Source organism: Herpailurus yagouaroundi, unplaced genomic scaffold (genome assembly GCF_014898765.1).
Source record: "Herpailurus yagouaroundi ecotype Mexico unplaced genomic scaffold, PumYag 164, whole genome shotgun sequence".
Classification (NCBI taxonomy): domain Eukaryota; kingdom Metazoa; phylum Chordata; class Mammalia; order Carnivora; family Felidae; genus Herpailurus; species Herpailurus yagouaroundi.
Window position 1 is genome coordinate 15,939,860 of NW_024412405.1, and position 21,344 is coordinate 15,961,203.

A 21,344-nucleotide genomic window follows, 5' to 3' on the forward strand; every position below is an offset into this window, starting at 1 on the left:
TGTGTGTGTGTGTGTGTGTGTGTGTGTGTGTGTGTGTGTGTGTGTGTTTGCTTTCCTTTCTCTCCTAGTTACTGGGTTTTTCGTGCTCACCGTATTGTTACTTCTTCCTGCTGCCCCACCAGCTCACCTTTGGCACAACTCTTTGTGCTGCTCGTCTCTCTCTTCTCCTCTCTTGTTTAGGAAACCAGTCACATGGGGCTTCTCTTTCAAAGCAAGAAATTGGTGATGGAAGGGTGTGAGTTGGGGGGAGTCTTTCATTATCTGGGGACGTGACCTCACTTTGAACACACTACCATAATTAATATAGCCTTACACATTCGGGGACTCATGACCATTAGGGGTGATGAAGTCAGGGAATGTGGAGTCGGTCTGACCTCAGAGCAAATATCCCAGGCCCCCAAGTGGTTCTTGGGTTCCACAGTGGGGCCCTTGTGCTCAGGTCTTGTGAAGTCTGTACGTGTCTTTCTGGCCTCTGGACTCCAGTAGGTCACCATGGTCGAATGAGAAAGAAAAGGCCAGTGGAGCTAAAAGAAAGCTAAATGCCAAGGCTTGCCGAGAGCTTTCTGTATAGGTGAGCTGGTATGTGTGCCAGCCATGGAAAACCAGGCAGGAAGAGAAATAAAAGGCAGTGGAGCTCTCAGATTATAGACAGCAGCAGCTTGTTGATTTTGTGTGCACTTTGGTTTCCATTTCCTTGAATCTGTTTTCTTCTACAGGACCCCATGGGTTCATGGGGACGGAGAATATTAGGCTATCCCTGGGTCCTCCTCTCAGAAATGGAGTTTAATCTCTAGATTATGTCGTCATGAAAGTCGGTGGGGCAGCATACTAAGCAACTCCAGGAAACAATATTGGAAAAACACAGGCAACTTTCTGCTTCAGATGAGCTCAGCATACTCCTCGCACTAGCTTGTTGTGATACCCAGTGTACCTGGAAACCACATCACCTGGTAGGCCCAACTCTGCCGAAGGGCCACGAACCAGGAAGTAAACCCCAAATGCGACAGAGGTGATACAAGTACTTGATTTTTTGTTCTGCAGTTCCTTTAGGTTCCTCCTCAGAGCCAATTTACTGTGATTTTTCCTTAAAACATTACAAAGCTGTATCCTAGTTTGGAAAGAGTGGTAGGTACTGGTGAGATGGTCCACTGAAGGGAAGCCTGGCAGCGGGGAACAGAACGGATTTGTGACGTATGCAAACCTCCAAAGGCTTGGCCATTTGGGGCGGTCGGTTGGAAGAGTGTCCTCCACACGTCCTGAGGATTATTGACGTTGGGTAGGAGTCAAGTTGGTGATGAGGAATCTGCATCATGAGGAGGTGAACTACAGTTTCTGCTTTGAAGGACAATTAGAGAAGCGATAGTTAGATGTCCATACTTGGGTTTTGTGTTTCATTTGTACTGATGAACATAATTGAGAAAGAAGAAACTGTATTTTTCACATGAATGACGAATATTACTTGATTTACTATGTTTTTTTTTATTTTTTATTTTTTATTTTTAGTTTTTAAATTTACTTGAGAGAGAGGGAGAGAATCCCAAGCAGGCTCCATGCTGTCAGTGCAGAGCCTGATACAGGGTTGGAACCCATGAAGTGTGAGATTGTGATTTGAGCTGAAATTAAGAGTCACATGCTCAACCGACTGAGCTACCCAGGCACGCGTTTGCTCCATCCTTCCTCCCTTCCCTTCCCTCCCTTGCTTCCCTTGCTTCCTTCCTTCCTTCCTTTCAAGTATTTATTTATTTATTTTTGGGAGAGAGAGAGAGAGAGAGAGAGAGAGAGAGACAGAGACAGCAAAGCAGGGGGTGAGGGGCAGAGAGAGACGGGAACAAAGGATCTGAAGCAGGCTCTGCACACACAGCACAGAGCCCAATTTGAGTCTCGAACTCAGGAACAGTGAGATCATGACCTGAGCTGAAGGCAGATGCTTAACTGACTGAGCCACCCAGGCACCCCACCCCTTGACTTATTTTTAAAAAATTGATGAAAATTAATGTTCTCGCCCAGATTATACGGTTGTCTTACACTCCAGATGTATTTTCACGCCCACCCAGGGAAGGAACCAGCTGTAAACTGATGCGTGCTCACATGTAGTTTGTATTCCGCAGTTGGCAGTGTTGTTTCTAATGGCCACACATATTCTAGCATAACCTGTAATTAGATGGTTTTCCAGTTGTTTATATTAACAGATGTAGTGACCAAACCAATTAGATGGTTTTCCAGTTGTTTATATTAACAGATGTCATTGAATGTGACCAAAGTGAAACCTTTGGAGACATCCTTAATTTTTCAGGGTATATACATCTCAAGGCTTTTGAATGCCGGATTTCCTTCCAGAGTTGGTAACTCTTTTTTAAATTTCTTTTTTCAACTTTTATTTTTTTGGGGACAGAGAGAGACAGAGCATGAACGGGGGAGGGGCAGAGAGAGAGGGAGACACAGAATCGGAAACAGGCTCCAGGCTCTGAGCCATCAGCCCAGAGCCTGACGCGGGGCTCGAACTCCCGGACCGCGAGATCGTGACCTGGCTGAAGTCGGACGCTTAACCGACTGCACCACCCAGGCGCCCCCAGAGTTGGTAACTCTTTACAGTCTCTCTGGTGAAATGAGATGGCCCCACACCCTTGACAAAGATTGGATGTTCTGGTTATTATTATTTTTTTTTGTCTTTGCCACACTTCCAGTTTCTAGATGAAAAATTATACTGCTCTGTTCTTTTAATTTACATGTCTGAGTCAGAATGAATTTGAGTATTTGCAAATTTTCATTAGCCATTTGTTTCCCATAGTGAATTTCCTGCACATATTCCTTGTCTCCCTTTTTTCAATTGGTAGACTTTTATAATTCTTAATGATACTAGGTGTTCTTGATTTATTATGATACTCTTCTTGGGTCCAGAAGATAGACTGAGACTGCAAATACTGATTGTGGTTTCTTTTGTTTGCCTTCTATTGCTCTTATGGTGGAACTATTTTGTTTTCACAAGGGAAACAAATTTAACCAAATAGTATCCTCTTATAACCTGTCAACTTAAGGAAATGTGGAACCAAAACATTAGCAGAATGATGACGCATTAGTACGCATTAATTTGTACATTGTTTTTCTCTACACCGGATATGAACTGTTTTTAAACTATAATGCATACAATTTATCAGAAACAAACTTCAGTTTTCTACATTACGAAGAAGAGTGGTAATTTTGCTTCATTAGAAGAAAAAATACAGTGTTCTCTGTGAGGCATGAATATGCTCAGCTTATTTTCTCATCTGCAAAATAAGGGATAATTTTTCCTTTGTAAGGTTGTTTCCTTTTTTTTTTTTGAGAGAGGGTGCAAGTGAGCGAGGGACAGAAAGAGAGAGAATCCCAGGAGGGGCAGAGAGAGAGAGAAGTGGGGCTTACTCGGGTGCCCAAGATCATTTCCTATTCAATTGTCTGGGTTATAGTAGGTGCTCATTAAAAGGTGGCTGTTTTTATGATGCTGCTGATTGTAAATGAATATGACAGGGTCTGTGCACTCAGTGAGCGGATAGTTCCAGGGCGGGGGGTGGGGGGCAACACACAGATCTTTGATTACACTAGATGCTCTTCTGGAGGTATGAACAGAGGGGTGTGTGTGTGTGTGTGTGTGTGTGTGTGTGTGTGTGTGTGTGTCTTCCTGTTTCTTTGGTCTCAGTCAGAATCTTTGATCATCAATTTTATACCTTTCTTTCTTTTAATGTAAAACATTTAAAGCTAGAAGCTTCCTCTAAGGCTTGCTTACCTGTATCTTTACAGGTTATAATGTGGTATATTTTCACTTTCATTTATTTAAAAATAATTCTGATTTCTCTTATGGGGTCGTCTTTGCCACATAGCTATTTAGAAATATGTTGTTAATTCTCAAATATTTGGGGTTTTTAGAGCTATCTTAGTGATTTCTAATTTAATTTTTTTGATATCGGAGAACATTCTGTGGAACATTTTTGTGTTTAGACATTTATTGAGATTTATATACCAGCCCCGGCATATAGGGTCTATGTTGAGAAATATCCAACGTGTACTTGAGAAAACTGTCCTGCAATTGTTGGGTGTGGTGTTCCACAAACATCAGTTAGGTTAAGGTGGTTACTAGTGTTGTTCACGTCTTCTGTAGCCTTACTCTTTTTTTTTTTTTTTTTGGTCTACTTTTATCAGTTACTGAGAAAGGAATGTTGAGATCTATGATTGTGTGTTTTCTGATTTTTCTCAGTAGTTCTGTTTTTGTCTCATATATGTTGAAACTATAATTTGATCCATACACATTTAGGTGTGGTGAATTGACTTTATCATTATGATATGTTCCTTTTAATCTCTGGTCATATTCCTTGTCTCAAAGTCTGTGTTGTCTTATATTAATAGAGCCACACCACATTCATTGTACCCGTTGTTTGCATGGCATATCTTTTTTATCCTTTTCACTTTCAACCTGTTCGTATATTTAAAGTATATCTCCCTTATACAGCAACTTAGGTCAGTCCTTTATTAATCTGTTGTGACAATTTCTGGCTTTTAATTTTTTTGTTTTTAACGTTTATTCCTTTTTTTTTTTTTTTTTTTTTTGAGAGACAGAGAGCATGAGTCGGGGGGAGGGGCAGAGAGAGAGGAAGTCACAGAATTGTAAGCAGGCTCCAGGCTCTGAGCTGTCAGCACAGAGCCGGACGCGGGGCCTGAACTCACAAACCCTGAGATCACGACCTGAGCTGAAGTCTGACGCTTAACTGACTGAGCCACCCAGGTGCCCCTCATCAGATATATTTTAGTATTCCATTTTGATTCCTTTATTGGCTTTTTAGCAGTATCTCTTGTGTTTTTAGTGTCGACTTAGGGATTCAAATAGGCTTCTTAGCTTGTCACTGTCTGTATAGTCCTACTGTTGGACTACTTTACCTAAAATGTACGAAACATGCAAGCATAAAACTCTGCTACTCTTCCGCATTCACTGTGCTATTGGTGTGAATGTATTTCACCTCTACGTATACCATGGAGTGTTACCATTTTTTGCTTTGAGCAGCCAGTTGTCTTTCAAATAAATTGAAAGGAGATTTTTAATCTTTTATGTCTACCTGCCTTTTTGCCAGTTTGGTTTCTCTTCATTCCTTATGGTACATCTGAGTTTTTGTCTGTTTGGCACCAGTTCCCTTTAGCTTGAAGACTTTCTTTTATAATTTCTTAAAGTTTCGTTTGGCTGGTGATAAATTCTCAGACTTTATTTGAAGATGTCTTAATTTCACTGTCATCGTTTGAAGTACATCTGTGTTGCTTATAGAATTCAGTTATTGTTTCCAGTCTGTTAGCTCTCAATAGATGTTCCACTGTTTGTGTCCATTGTTTCGGATGTCAGCATCACTTGATTGTTTCTGTGTGTGTAATGTGTTATTTTTCTTGGCTCCTTTCATGACTTTGTCTTACTTTCTGGTTTTTAGCAGTTTGTGATGTGCCTAGGGAAAAGTCTTTTTTTTTTTTTTTTTTTTAATGCTTCTTGGGGTTTGCTAAGATTCTTACGTATGAAAATGAATATTTTCTACCAGACTTGGAAAAATTTCAGCCATTATTCCTTCAAATATTGTTTTCTTCCCAGGGTGCCTGGGTGGCTCAATTGGTTAAGTGTCTGACTATTGATTTTGGCTCAGGTCACGATCTCACAGTTTGGGAGTTTGAGCCCTGCATCAGGCTCTACATTGTCAGTGTGGAGCCTGCTTGGGATTCTCTCTGTCTCCCTCTCTCTCTGCCCCTCCCCTGCTCTCTCTCTCTCTCTCAAAAAAAAAAAAAACTAATAAACTTAAACATTTTTTTTTTCTTCCCTATTTTGTCATCTTCTTCCAGGACTGCCAATTACATGTGTTTCATTGCTTATTATTGCCCCACTGAACCTTCAAGCTTTTTTTTTTTTCTTCAATTTCTTTCTGTCTTTCCTTCTATTTTTCAGATTGTAATCTAAAAGGGTTGATGAATCTGGGAAGAGATCAGTGGAAATTTTCTGGTACTAAAATTATCTAGTGAATGTTTCATATTGCTCCTTTTTATTTATTTATTTATTTATTTATTTTTTAACGTTTATTTGTTTTTGAGACAGAGACAGAGCATGAACAGGGGAGGGGCAGAGAGAGAGGGAGACACAGAATCTGAAACAGGCTCCAGGCTCTGAGCTGTCAGCACAGAGCCTGACGCGGGGCTCGAACTCACGGACCGTGAGATCGTGACCTGAGCTGAAGTCGGACGCTTAACCGACTGAGCCACCCAGGCGCCCCTGAAGTCGGATTCTTAACCAACCAAGCCACCCAGGCGCCCCCATATTGCTCCTTTTGATAGTGCTCATTTCTCTCCTAAAATTACCCATTCTAATTCCCTTGTTATAACCAGGTTTTGCTTTAAGTCCTTGGACATAATTTATAATAGTTGTTTTCTAGTTCTCATCTCTAATTCCTAAATCTGGATCATGTCAGGCTCTACTTCCATTGCCTATGTTCTTTCTCCTTGATAATGGGTCGCTTTTTCTTCTTTGCCTGTATAATAGCTATTTACTGTGTTGGATACTGTGGGGGATAACATGATAGGGAGTTTTGACTAAAGGGTATTGATTGAGCTTTTTTCTTCTAAGCGATTCCTGACAGGTCAGTCCTGTCAGGAGTGGATCTCTCTATCTACCTGTGTAACTATCCACCTTCCTACTCTAGGTACCTGTGTATCCGTCTAAAATGGTGTTTCCATTTTAGATGAAGTCCAGGTACGTGGCTCTTACTCTAGAGTATGATCTTTATTACTAAGGCATGGCCCTCCTGGTGTCTAAATGGAGTATTTGAGGTGCTTATGAAGATCGTTTTATTCTGGTTGGGCAGAAACTCTGTGACCCCCGGCATGACCTCTGGAGTCTCTCTTGAGCCCACAGCTACCCCCCGCTCCTCTGCTAAATCCCTACAGAAACTTCTGGGGCCTACCCTTCTGCCACCTGGCTTGCAAATGCCAGACGTTTCTGCAACTTGAAACAGCTGCCTCTTCCTCCTTGGCACAGGGAAACTACAGTTCTGCTGGCAAATGCCCCCAGGCAGGAAGCCGGCTGTCCCGGGGCTCTGCTCTGGTGTTTCCCTTCTCTCGGCGCACCGGGTCCTGTGGCGCCCGTGGTTCCTGCCTGAAACAGTGGCCTCCTATGTTCCGTCCAGTTTCTTAGATTTACGGGCGGGGGCGGGAGTCCGGGACCAACCATTCTTTCAGGGGTGGAGGCAGCCTCCACCCAAGCAGTTTGCTTGGAAGGTGTGTCTTCCTCATTACCAACATTAATGACACTCCACTGTTTTTTTTTTGTCCTACTCAGAGTGTGACTGCTTTTCTTTGGACAGATGATTAATTTCTGTGTTGGCTGCAGCGTTGTCCTTAACTTATGTGTGATTTGTTCCGGAGCCAGCCTTTGGTCTGTTACTGTACCTGGTCACAGACATAACTGAATGACAAGTTGTCCTGATGGCCCGCTGAGAAGAGCTTGGTCTTTTGCACAAATTGTCATCTGCACCCTCTTACCTGTGGTCCTCATTGTCAGTGACAGTCTGTCCGTGATGATTCTAATTGGGTACAGTAGTCTTGAGAAGTTTTGAAAACGATCAGTCAAAAAAAGTTTTTTTTAACGTTTACTTATTTTTGAGAGACATAGCGTGAGTAGAGGAGGGGCACAGAGAGAGAGGGAGACCACAGAATCCAAAGCAGGCTCTAGGCTCCAGGCTCGGAGCTGTCAGCATAGAGCCCAACGTGGGGCTCGAACTCACGAGCTGTGAGATCATGACCTGAGCTGAAGTTGGATGTGTAACCGGCTGAGCCACCCAGGCTCCCCGAAAATGATCAGTTTTAGAATCAGTTTTATGTGCTATTGACTTACTTTAATTGTTAAAATTAGTTATCATGTATCTACTTCCATAGTGTATCTTCTACATGAGGGATTCACATGTATTTGTATGTAAAATTGGCTTTAAAAATACTTTCAAATGAGCCTTCGATAATTAAGGCACTGAGGTTTATTTCTTCCTGTAGGGGCATTTCTTTTCTTTTTTCTTTATAGTTGGGGGGGGGGGCTGTATTTTTTGTGACTGATGTACTTATATTTATGTAACACTTTTTATTTTCCAAAGTGTCTTCCCTTATATCTGGCCCTTCCTTTCCATTCACATTCACACAGCCCTAGCACACCGTCTTTTTACCCTTGCCTGGACCATCAGTGGTTCCTAATCCTCCCTTCTTATAAGAGTCTCCTGGGCAGTGACTTCTACAGTTGAATCTTCGTAGAGTTGCGTTTCTTGCTCTAATGTAAAAAGACATTTCCTGCTCCATTCTGTTTTCCAGACATTATATGCTTTCCATTCTACTTTTCTAGCCGGATTTCAGGTACTCTTTACTCAGCTGCTTCTACATTTCTCTTCCCTGACTGCATGCTGTTCCTTCCAGTCACAGTGTTCTTCCCTTCTCTCCATAGTTTCTCCTCCCCATTGTCCAGGGTCTGTCCTGCCCACAGTGTCACTCAATGGAAACTGTCACCAGTTCCCTGTGCTGCTGGCATTACTGTCCATTTCACGCTTGAATTACCGGTGCTTGTCCATATCACGTCCTATCTCTAAACAGGGAACACGCCTCCTCAGTCACCCTATCTACTGGAGCACTTGGTGTCCTCCACGTAGTGGATAAAGAGCATCTGGCATCCCACTCATAGGGACCCTGGGGTCTGTCCAGGCAGCATCTGGGCTTATTTACATTTCCAGAACCAGGAGACTTAAGACCCAGACGTTGCATGCAGAATTAAGGACTGGTTCCAGATTTCTAGCTAGTCCGTCTCCTAATTGCTGTCCTTAGATAGCCTCTTCACTCTCGTAGAATGTGGCTCAAAATTACTTTAGTTGACTCCGGAGGACATATCCTTCTATACTTGGGGCTTGTCCAAACTCATCAAAACTGGTCTGGGGGAGTTGGCTTCTGCCTCCGTTGCTCTCGTTGATCCTCCAGGGACGTGGCTGCCACCACATTAGTCGAAGGCTGACCCCAGGTCCCTAGAGCCCTGCTGTCACAGGTCATCCTGCTCTCCCGACATCATGCAAGACCCCATAAAAATACACTCCATGTTCCTAGTTCTCTGAGTGTGGCTTAGTATGTATCACTGTAGGAGTATAATTCTCCATTCCCGTCTCTGTGCCAGGCACTTCGCCTTAGTAACAAGGCCATGGGAAAGACTACTACCGGCCAGATCGTCAATCTGCTGTCCAATGACGTGAACAAGTTTGACCAGGTAAGCTGCCCCTGAGGGGGCCTCTTTCCTCCCCACCCCTTGCTCGGTTTAACTTACTGGAGTTTCTGGTGCCGGTTTTGGGTGTAGGCCAGACTTCTGTTGGGGACAAAGACGAGGATACTTTTTATCCGCGTCTCATTTCTTCCGTGTGCAACTTAGCTATGATAATTTGTGTGGTCCGGCAGGTAAGAGTTCTGTTTGCTTAATGTGTTTACAGCATACTTACTTGAAGACTTCATAAGCAGACAGCAGTGTTCTCGTCCCGCTTGGTTAAAGGGTCCTAATAGTCCTTCAGGAGTGGGGCTTCTGAGCCCACTGTGTTGGTATTGCTGAATTGTCTTCCTCCCTCTCTGGATGTTGACTTTTTCTGCTGGACAGGGATTGTTCTGGGCCTTCTAGAGTGCTTGCTACATAGGAAGTCTTTGATTAAAAAATGCCACATGGGTGATCCCTAGCCAGAAACAAACTGTTCTTCTGTATCCCACCGTGTTGCATTTACATTTACCTTATGAATATATCACACTTTCTGGGGCATCGTAGCTGCTGGTTGGATCTGTATGGCACTAGACCACTTCTCTTTCAATTATGCATTCATCAAACATGAACTAAGGTTCCTATTCAGTTTCAGGGATGAATAAGGCTTAGTTTCTGCCCTGGGGAAGCACAGCCTATCAGGGAGAGAAATGAGCAAGTAATTACTAGAGAGCATGGTAGGTACCGTAATACAGGTTTTTGTGAGGTCCTGGGGAGCCCAAGGGAGGTGGGGCTGAATTTTGTAGTAGAGGAAGTTTGGGGGAACCCTGGGCCCATGCGTGGGGTAGACAGAATTGAAATCTTCCTTCTTTTTTTGGTTTAATTTTTAATGTTTATTTATTTTGAGAGAGAGAGTGTGCACGTGCATGTATACAAGTGGGGGAGGGGCAGAGAGAAGGAGAGAGAATCCCAAGCAGGCTCCGCACCATCAGAGCAGAGCCTGACACGACTCAAACTCTCGAACTGCGAGATGATGATCTGAGCTGAGAATAAGAGTTGGACGCTTAACGGACTGAGCCACCGGGGCGCCCCTTGAGATCTTCCTTCTAGTACTGGTGGTCGTGTTCTCCCTGGATGTCCCTGAAGCCTTCCCTGTGTCCTGGAACAGCTTCATCTGGGGCGGATACTTGGGATCTTGGCGTTAGCAGGTTTAAAACCCACTGTGATCATTTCTGTGTAGGTTCCTGACTGTTCTTTGAGAGCAGATTGTTTCTGTCCTCACTGATTTTGTGTTTCTGTAGTCCTAAGAAAGCTTTGTCTTTTTCTTTTAAGGTGACCATATTCTTACACTTTCTGTGGGTAGGGCCACTGCAGGCCATAGCAGTGACTGCCTTGCTCTGGATGGAAATAGGAATATCCTGTCTGGCCGGGATGGCAGTTCTAATTGTTCTTCTGCCCTTGCAAAGCTGCATCGGGAAGTTGTTTTCATCACTCCGGTAAGAGAAACACTGGTTCAAAAAATAGGTAATATGTATTTGTTAATATCCATGGTCTGCTCCATGCTTTTTTTTTTTTTTTAAGTTTATTTTGAGAGTGAGAGAGTATGAGAGAGCAGTGGAAGGGGCAGAGAGAGAGGCAGAGAGAATCTCAAGCAGGCTCTGTGCTGTCAGCACAGAGCCCGACGCGGGGCTCGATCTCAGGAACCGTGAGATCATGACCTGAGCCAAGATCAGGAGTTGGATGGTTAATCAGCTGAGCTACCCAGGCACCCCTGGCCCCTGCTTTTGTTCAAAAGCCAAACAAATGTCTTCTGTGATCTCTCCTTTGTGTTGGCTGTTCAGGCTTGGCCAGTGGAGGCTCCAGCTTTAGGCTGGAAAGGTGAAGACATCCACTGGCTCCTCCTGGCCAGCTTTTTGGGCACCGTGCCTTGTAAGTAGTGTCTTCAAGCAAAATTTACATATGATGTTATTTAAACATGTATTAAATAATGCGACAATTTAAATGTCTATTTAGAGGCCCAGCTCTGGCTGCGTATATTTTTGTTACGCTTGTGTTAGAGCTGTTTCCAGGTGTGTATGTGTGTGCCTTGTTTATAATTCAGCGTGTCCACTAAATTTTATAAGCTCCCCAAGGGCAACGCCAACCTCAGTTATATCTTTATACGTCCCACAGTCCTAGCAGCATACATGATAGAAAAGTGGCTGGTGATGCAGAGCTTACTGGGGGTGAAGCAGGTGCCAGAGGACTGGGAGAGGGTCACGGTCAAGGTCGTCAGGTGGATGATGAGGAGCTATTTGAAGCGCATTGAGTTCTTCTGTGTCTTTACCGGTGGTGTTTTCTCTATTTGAAATTTTCTTTCCCCTCTTAGCCATGGAGATATATTCTTTATCCTTTGGGTCCTGTTCCAAAACTGCTGGGACTCTGAAGCTTTTCTTGCTCTCCCCCTCGCCCAGTAGAATCAACAGCTCTTTCTTTTCTGCTCTGAAGCACTTTGTTACCATGTTATTATACTGCAGCCAACTGTATTATTGTTGTGAGATTCAGGCGCCTTTCTGCCTTCCCTACCCACTCATGACCTCCCAGAACAGATGGTTTGTATCTGACTCTCTCTGATGTCTTCCTTAGCCAATGTTGTAAGTTCTCCAAAAGACTTCTTGAACTGGGATGAATTGTTGACTTCCTAACTGAAGTCTTTTTCCATTTGTATTTTGAGTAGGAACTGCCTCTGCTGTCTGCGCAGAGTTGCTGTAGGGAAGCATTTGATCCCTGGTCTCTGACTGTGCCAGCTGCTGATAAGCAAAGTGGGGCTGTGATGGCTGTTATTCATCTCTCACGTCTGTCCCCTTAGGAATAAGACTGCGACTTTCACAGACGTCAGGATCAGGACCATGAATGAAGTTATCACTGGCATAAGAATAATAAAAATGTATGCTTGGGAAAAGTCATTTGCAGACCTTGTCACCAGTTTGAGAAGGTAAAGTTTCTGTGTATTTCACATCACGTTTCTATACTTTTCGATCTCCTGCTTTCACCGAATTGTTTGACAAGTCTCAATGAAGTTTTCACATTAAAATGTGAATTTAGGGGCACCTGGGTGGCTCAGTCGGTTAAGTGTCCGACTTCTGCTCAGGTCACAATCTCACGGCTTGTGAGTTCGAGCCCCACGTTGGGCTCTGTGCTGACAGCTCAGAGCCTGGAGCCTGCTTTGGATTCTGTGTCTCCCTCTCTTTCTGCCCCTCCCCCTCTCGCACTCTGTCTCTCTCTCAAAAATAAACATTAAAAAATATATATTTTTTTAAATGTGAACTTAAATACTATACACCCCACCCTGTGCTTCTGCTACTCCAAAAACAAAATTTCAAATGTCTCTTAATACCCCAGATCCCAAACCAGCCATGATGGTAGTATTTGCAAATATGACATTTACACTGACGCTATAATTTGTGCGAATGTAGCACAAATAGGAAAATTATAGAGATTGGGCCAAACTGTCAGAATCAATATGATTCATTCCAGACAGAGACACAGATCCATGGAAACACTGGTCCTTTTTGTGTGGCTTTACGTTTGTAGAATGTTTTTCAGTCTGTGAGTTAAATACTTGATCAGTTGTATGCCCCCCGCCCACGGCCCCTCTCTGACAGCCCAGTGCTTTTGTTCCCTCTTGCACTTACTTCATAGGTACGTCTTCCTCTGCTTCGAGTGCACGCAGCTTCGTTCTTCCCTGGCCCCTACCAAGCCCGACCAACCTGGCTCATCCCCCCAGGTTCCACTCGCATGCGTCCGGCCCCGACTCCACTGTTCTGAGGGAGGCACCTCTTCTCTGTGCACCCACGGGGCCTGCACTCACTGTTTCTGTCCAGTGCACACATTTTGGGTTGCTTAGTCTCTTCTCCTTATGAGTTCATGAGTTCCCGGAGAGGACAGGCTGTGTCTGTCATCAGCAAGGTGCCCAGCACAGGACTTGTAGTCACGTGTGCTTGTTGAGTGAATGTTCAACCTGGTCTGATCGACCCAGAATGTTAACGTGCGACATTACGCCTCCGTTTAGTTAAGGTGAGCGGAGTGGTTCTGAGCGTGTGGTCCTTATGTTGGAGCCTGGAAAGGGGCCACGGGCAACAGGCGCTTGAACAGACGACGTGGATGTTGATGCTTCCTTCAAACCTATATCCTCTCTTTTCCAGGAAGGAAATTTCCAAGATTCTGAGAAGTTCCTACCTCAGAGGAATGAATTTGGCGTCATTTTTCGTTGCAAGCAAAAACATCGTTTTTGTGACTTTCACCACCTACGTGCTTCTTGGACACGTGATCACAGCCAGCCATGTGTTCGTGGCAGTGACACTGTATGGGGCCGTGCGGTTGACGGTCACCCTTTTTTTCCCTGCGGCCATTGAGAAGGTGTCAGAGGCGGTTGTCAGCATCCGAAGGATCAAGGTTTGGCAACAAATAACCTTGTTTTTAAAAAAAAAAATTTTTTTAACGTTTATTTATCTTGGAGGGAGGGAGGGAGGGAGAGAAAGAGAGAGAGAGAGCGCGCGTGCGCGCGACAGAGAGAGCATGAGAAGGGTAGGGGCAGAGACTGAGGGAGACCCAGAATCCGAAGCAGGCTCCAGGCTCCCAGCTGTCAGCACAGAGCCCGACCTCACAAACGGCCAGATCATGACCTGAGCCGAAGTAGGTCGCTCAACTGACTGAGCCACCAGGCGCCCCAATGACAAATAACCTTTTTAAGTTGTAGGTGGATTTTAAGCATAACACCTGATTTCATTTTATTTTTTATTTTTTAATTTTTATGTTTTGTTTTGAGAGAGAGTGCAAGTCGGGGGGAGGGGCGGAGAGAGAGGGGGAGAGAAAGAGAGAGAGAGAGAGAGAGAGAGAGAGAGAGAATCCCAAGCAGGCTTCACCTTGCTGTCCATGCAGAGCCTGACAGGGGGTTGGAACTCATGAACATGGAGATCATGACCTGAGGCGAAATCAGGAGTTGGATGCTAAGCCGACCGAGCTACCCAGGTGCCCCGAAACACCTGCTTTTAATTTGGTGTCCTCATGCTGTGGTTTAACTTTCTCAGCAGCCAAGCCCGTAGTCATTCCAGAATGTTGTACGTGTTCCCCTCCCTGTCTTCTTGGGGGTGTGCCCTACAGAGAACTAAGTGGCTGATCATTCATGGGGGCAGTGATAGCAGTGGCACAGGGCCTTTGATCACCTGCAGGGTGATGAAGATGTCTGAGGCAGGAGGAAAACGAACATCTCCTCTCTTGTGCCAACTCAAATGATTCAGCAGCGACAGTATGCAGTTTTGGGGGAAGAAGATTCCTCTCTAGGTCAGGAAGGAAGGAGCTTGCAGAAGGGCCCTGGCTCCTTGGGTGGGGAGATGGCCTCAGCCTCACCGTTACTTCTCCCTGATTGAAGATGGGTTCTGTCCCCCATGGATGCCTGCCTTGTGGTCTTGAGTAAGTCTTTGGACCTCCACCTTTTGTCCCCTGTCCCCCCTGTTTACTTGTTTTCCTGCCTCAGCCCATTTCTGGGAACGTCTTTCAAATATGTCCCCTGCTTCCTACACCCCCCCCCCCCCCCCCAATACCGCTGCCTCCTTTTCCTAATTAGCTGTCCCTACGTTGCCCAGGGCAAATAATATCGCCAAGATGCAGGCCGACGCAGTGGGTGCTCAGGTGTTTGTGTGTTTATAAATAGGTCTAAAATGAAGATAAATACGCTCTGCTGACGGGACCTAGGCACGAACTTGAGTGCCTGGGCTTTATGAAAAACCTAGTTTGTTTTGTTCCTGTTCCTCCACAGTGATGGACGTGTAGTAGTATGTTTCTACTGAAGTTCTATGGCTCTGCGTGTGCCTTTTTTTTTTTTTTTTTTTTTTTTTTTTTTTTAAAAAAAGCTGAGATTTTTTTTTTTTATGATGAATTAAAAAAAATTTTTTTTAATGTTTATTTTTGAGAGAGGGAGACAGCGTGGGCAGGGGAGGGGCAGAGAGAGAGAGGAAGACACAGAATCCAAAGCAGGCTCCAGGCTCTGACCTGTCAGCACAGAGCCCAATGCAGGGTTTGAACCCACAAACTGTGAGATCATGCCCTGAGCTGAAGTTGGACGCTTAACTGACTGAGCCACCCAGAAGCCCCAAAGCTGAGATTTTTTATCGTGAAATTTCTGTCCTGTAAAAAAATATTACTCATGAGAGAGATCAGTCTTAGGGGGCCAGTTCTGGTCCCCAAGTTTGTCATGCTTCCTCCCAGGGGCTTCCAACAACTTTGTTAAAGTTGTGGCCCATGCATTTCAATAAAATTTCTGTTTTGTAGCGTTTGCATCTTGAAAGAGCACATCTAGGAAGATACTTTGGCCACAGTGATATTCTAAGCATACCTAGAAGCTTTCCAGATGCCAGCTTCCCATGCACATTTTGCTGTCATTTTGTGACTGTCGCTGCTGCAGCCCGCGCTTAGTGAGGTCCAGGCACATTGTCTCGGGTCATCCTGACAGCAGTTCGTGAGCACTAGTGTCCCCACTTGACCGGTAAGGACACCGTTCCTGCAGCAAGTGAACCAGTGTGCCCATCCTCACACAGCTTGCACACGATGCACTAGGATTCTTCCCAGACCCTGCTTTCTTACCCCTTGTTACGTCACCTGCACTGCCTTCCTAGGATCTTCCGGCACGAGTATTTCCTCACGTGTAGTTTTCATCATCCAGTCTCATTCTGAAGAGACCTGCAGGGGTTCCTGCAGAATCAAAATTTTAAGCTCTGGGTTTAAGCTCAACTGGCCCATGTTTCCCAGCGCACGACCCTCCATTCTGGCCCCGGATGTGGGGGAGGGGAAGGGCTTGTCTCTGTGATGCACCACATTCATATGCGCTTTAGGGTTTTTGCCCATGCTGTTCATCTCAGGGGGTTGCCTTTTTTTCTGTTCTTGATTTAGGTAAATGCTGCTGAGTCCCCCAGCCCCGGCAATCTTCCTCCAGCACTTTTTCTCATGCTGACCTCAGGGTTCCATATTAAAAAAATTTTTTTTAAGTTTATTCATTTTGAGAGAGAGAGAGAGAGACAGATTGAGAGAGAGAGAGAGAGAGAGAGAAAGAGAGCAAGAGAGCAAGAGAGTGAGCAGAGAAGGGGCAGAGGGAGAGAGAGAGAATCCCAAGCCCCAGCGTGGGGCTCTATCCCATGACCCCGGGATTATGACCTGAGCCGAAATCAAGAGTCAGGTGCTCAACTGACTGAGTCACCCAGGCTCCCCAAGCTTCCATATATATGTGCAAGGCCAGTACCACACCGTTCAGCATCATGGCATGTGGCTGGCTCTGACTCGACAGGACTATACTAAGCCCCCTGACAGCAGATGATATCTGATAGTTCTTTTGCATAGTGGCTGGCCCATGTTGGGCATCTACTGGGCTTCAGATAAATACTGAATTAGTGGAAGCAACACTAATTCAGAGTCAGTGTAGACTCTGCTGGCCTGGCTTCTGGCCTGGGCTATTAGGTCTCATAGATAGTTAGAAGCATCCGTCTTCTTTGGTTAAAAACATTAGTTTTACTGGCCATTGTGTAATAAAGGAAGATGAAAACCATGTGGCTTTATGCTAAAGTGCATCTTGAATCCAAAGGCAATCTAGAGACAGAATGCTCTCTTGGAAGGTCAGTCTTTTCTTTCCTCTTAAGGTCTTCAACTGATTGGGTGAGGCCCACCTACCATCATGGAGGATAATCTGCTTTAAAGCCCACTGATTTAAGTGTCAGTCTCATCTGAAAGGTACTTTCACTGTAACATCCAGACGTGTTTGAGCAAATGACTGTGGCTTAGCCATGTTGACCCATAAAATTAACCACCACACCCACTGGAATCTCCCGTCTCCTCCTTCGAACTCCCCGGATGTGACTTTGTCCTCACTTCCCGCGTGTGTGGCATGGATGTATTCTCCTCCCCGATCTCCAGGCTTCTGAAGACAGGCGCAGTGCCTTGTCCATCTTTGCATTCCTCACCGCACATGCTCAGGAGATGTGTCACTGTATTCTCCACGTCTGTGAGATGCTGCAGGCATCCAGCAGTTGAGCGTTGTTTTGTGATACATAAAATCACATAGCATGAAAGGGATCTTGCAGAAGGTTTTGAGGGAGTTGTATCCAAATATTTCGGTGGGACTTCTGATTGCTTTTCTGCTAAAATGCAGCTGAACTGTGTCTGAGGCTGGAAATTCTTCCCATGGAGATGTGTCCAGTAGCATCAAAGGTATGACTTGCTGAGAACTTTGAATTTTCCTGGGTCTGACTTTGTCAAGCCCCTTTGTGTCCTGATGAAGCATCTTTGATTTGGGCTGAAAGCCCAAGTCTTCTCTCCTCTGTATAAAGTTTCTGGCAGAAAGGTGGGCCTAGGGATTTAGAGTTTGTTGAGCAGAAGTTGTTTTCAGTAGAGGTGGGACCAGTGGCCGAGAAGGTTGGTGAGAAAGGGGTGGTTAGCATGGCAAACTGCTTCATGGTGGCTTTGAAGTAATTACTGAAGTATCTTTTTTTCTTTTAGATCTTAGACTTTTTTCCAACCCATATGGTTTTTATAACCCCTTAAGAAATTTAGATCTCAAGTACAGCAGAATCACCTGGAGGGCTTATGAAAAGTAACTCATGACAGTTTGGGGACTCTGAGTCTCTGGTTCATGCAGGGCCCGAGGTATCTGTGTCCTAGGCAAGTGTGCCTGTGTTACCTGAAAACATGCCACACGTGGGAAATGTTGCCCCAGCTGCGGGAAAAAGCACACAAAGCCAGAATGTGCTTGGCAAAATGTAAAAGATGTCAGGGTCATGTTAAGACTAAAATCAGTGGGCGGGAGAAACTAACACCGGTCTTGGTTTGTGCTAGACTTTTGGGGGGCCCATTTAGAATTCCTTCAGTCACCCCACAAAGTAACTGAGCGCCTACCTCAAGCCTGGGGCTGTGCTAGATGTGTATATACAATGATAAGCAAATGCACAGAAGGCTTGCCTGCTTAGAATTTCTGAAGCATCGAGAGGGAGTTAATAAATGCTCACACAATGACATTCACTGTTAATGTGTGTTTCGTGTCATCAGTCAGTCTTTGGAAGAAAAAAGTCTGATGGGATGCCTGGGTGACTCAGTCGGTTAAGTGTCCAACGTCAGCTCAGGTCATGATCTCATGGTCCATGGGTTTGAGCCCCATGTCAGACTCTGTGCTGACAGTTCAGAGCCTGGATGGAGCCTGCTTCTGATTCTGTGTGTCTGTCTCCCCCTCCCCTGCTCATGCTCGATCTCTCAAGAGTAAATAAACATTAAAATTTTTTTTTCTTTTTTTAAGAAAAAGGCTGAGGTCCTATGAGGTGCTTTGTAGACACCGCTGTAATTTTGGAGGTGGGGCTTCCTGGGAAGGCTGAAGGAGTTCCGTGGAGAGTTACGTGTGTGTGTGTGTTCAGAGGCTAATGCAGTCCAGGAACCGGGTGATGTGGTTTGGATTAGGCTGAACTAGACGCAGTGAGATTTGAGAGCCACTCAGGAGCACGTACCTGACACAGGTAATAGGCAGTGAGTATAATGGACTGATCCAATGTTCACTCCTCTTTCCTTCCCTGCCTCTCACGTGTTTTGTGCAGCGAGAGGTAAAAATGGCAGCAGGCGAGGAAGAAAAGATGTGCTGAGGACACTCACCAGGTAGTCAGGACTAGGCGAGGTTTGGCTCGTAGAGGGTCAGAAGCTTGGGAGGCGCCCAGAAGTTTGCTGTGACACTGTCTCCTGCAGCCTGGGACTCAGATGATGTTTGGGAGTCCCAGAGGTAAATGCAGCACACCTCTCCACCTTGAAGGTGGCGCTGGGATCCCCAGCTCTGGCGTAAAGCCAAACGTGGGCTGTAGAGTGTATGTCTTCTCTTCCACACACACTTGTCAATTTCCTTTTTTTCCATGTACTGAAAATGAAGGATTTACTACGAAGTTATAGGCCCAAGAAGTTCCTTCTATTTTTCTCTTAGTGACATTGAACGAGTCCAATAGGATTATAAAAGATCTTGTCTTAACTTCAAAGCAGTGAAAGTCTTAACGATGTCTACACCCAGTAAAGTGAGGTTATAGTGTTCACAAAGCTGCTTAGGTTTTTGCCTAGCAGCCACTGTGAAGTCAATCTTGTTGGCTTGAGTTCTGACGGCTGACGCTTTCCCGCATGACCTGTTCTGGGTATGCACTTCATGGCTTTAATGGCAATTTAATGTCAGCTTTTTCATCAGCCTGAGCACTTGAGAAAAATCCAGCCAGCACATCTGGCACCTTTATAAGCCGTTCATGTGTTGAATGGAGCCTCATTTAACCACCGGGAGACTGTGACTCCTTTCTCCACTCAGACCTATTATTTACGGACAAATGCTCAATAGATTTACTTCCTCACTGTGTGCATAGTTTCTCTTTTCTTTCTTTCCTTGAAGGTGCAGAATTTCTATTCTAATATGCACATACTGAATTTTGAATTTTATGTCTTGGTAATATGCTTAAGCTAAAATTTGAGTTTTATTCTGTCTAGACAAGATTTATGACACCTACAGCCTTCTGCTTGTTGCCATCTTAACTCATACTGTGTAAGACTGTAGTGATCTAGTCAGTGATTAGATTCACTCGTACCAGCCGTAGAGTCGGGTTCTTTAGGGGTTATCGTGACATGCTGACCCTTTGCTAGCCTCAGTGTGGGGTTTGAGTTGGGCTGTTCGTAAGTCCGTGAATGGCATAGTCTTCTCCCTCGCCATGACTTAATATCCCTTTGGGGATTCAGAAGTAGGGTGGGCAGTGCCAGCTAGGGCCCTTGTGAGCTGGTTCCCAGGAGGATTAGCATTTGAGATGGGTTGGGAAGGAAGGGTTGGTTCAGTACTCAGAGTATCAAGGCGGAGGGCACTTGGGGAGTGTGAACTTCGGTGCTCATGGGTCACTGAAGGGTTTTAAGCATGGTGGACGTTCTCAGAGGTGTTTCAGTGAGCTCATGAGGGAGTGTGGGGCGCCTAGGTGGCTCAGCTGGTTAAGCAACTGACTTCGGCTCAGGCCATGATCTCCTGGTTCATGAGTTAAAGCCCTGCGTCAGGGACTCTGCTGTCAGTGTGGAGCCTGCTTCGGATCCTCTGTCCCCTTCTCTCTGCCTTTGGCCCACTTACGCTCTCTCACTCTCTTAAAAATGAATAAACGTTAAAAAAAAAATAGGAAGTGGTGTTAGGTTTGACAGTGTTGGGGATGCTGGGGAAGGAATCGGGAGGGTATAGGGAGACAGCAAAAAATTGTGTCGGTGTTGTAAACGATTGGTGGTGAGATTCCGAAATTACGTTGTCTCAAGAGGAATGAAGAATTGGAGGGATCGGAGTTGTTGCAGAATAGGCAAGAGTTGCTGTCTGGGTGACTGTGGGGGAGCTGGTGTGGAAGAGAAATCAGGGCCATGCTGGGTTTAAAGCCTGCAAAGGAAGGAGTCCTCAGACCATCGTCTGTCCATTCTGCTTCCCTGTTAGACACGGGCATGGGGCAGAGAGGAAGGTTCTCAGCGAGCCTGGTCGAGTGGAAGCATCTGTGAGCAGACCTCGCCTCCCGCAGGCTGCGTCTTTGAGAGAAATGCACAAGAACACGTTTTCCTTTTCCTGCACAGAAGAAACTTTGCATATTCAGCTTTAATCACACTTGTAGCTTTGCAGCAAGATAGACAAGATTTTAATGACTTAAAGAGTGTTTATGGTTTTTAGAGTAGCAGTTGACTTCTGTGTTGTTCTCCTGAAACATTTTCACATGCTTATTTCAGTTGCTTCCTATGTTGGTTAGGATGAGGTTTGCCCGTGGGTCCTAGAATACCCGTGTTAAAGCTGCTTATACAGGTAGTTCATTTTCCTTTCCTGAGCAAACCTTCGTGAGGTTGTATGTCGGTTTGCTAGCGCTGGGGCCGCAAAGTTGCCACAAACTAGGTGGCTCAGAGCAACAGGAATGTGTTGTTTCACGGTTCTGGAGCCAGAAGTCTGAAATCAGGGTGTCCTCAGGGTCGTGATCCCTCTGAAACCCATAAGGGAGAATCCTTCCTTGCCTTCTCTAGTTTCTCGTGTGGCTGGCACACCTTGGCGTTTCTTGGCTTG

The 21,344-nt window shown here is 45.2% G+C and overlaps 1 protein-coding gene across 3 annotated transcripts in view; it reads left to right on the forward strand.

Moving 5' to 3' along the window:
• Positions 1 to 21,344, forward strand: part of ABCC4 (ATP binding cassette subfamily C member 4 (PEL blood group)) — a 265,767-nt gene that overhangs the window by 74,194 nt on the left and 170,229 nt on the right. For 2 of the 3 annotated variants that reach the window (XM_040487238.1, XM_040487236.1), the window contains exons 5-9: positions 8,344 to 8,385; positions 9,188 to 9,277; positions 10,583 to 10,746; positions 12,099 to 12,224; positions 13,435 to 13,684. In XM_040487238.1, coding sequence (XP_040343172.1) covers positions 8,344 to 8,385; positions 9,188 to 9,277; positions 10,583 to 10,746; positions 12,099 to 12,224; positions 13,435 to 13,684 — 672 coding nt within the window. The remainder of the gene's footprint in view (positions 1 to 8,343; positions 8,386 to 9,187; positions 9,278 to 10,582; positions 10,747 to 12,098; positions 12,225 to 13,434; positions 13,685 to 21,344) is intronic. The other variant, XM_040487237.1, reaches the window with a different exon arrangement.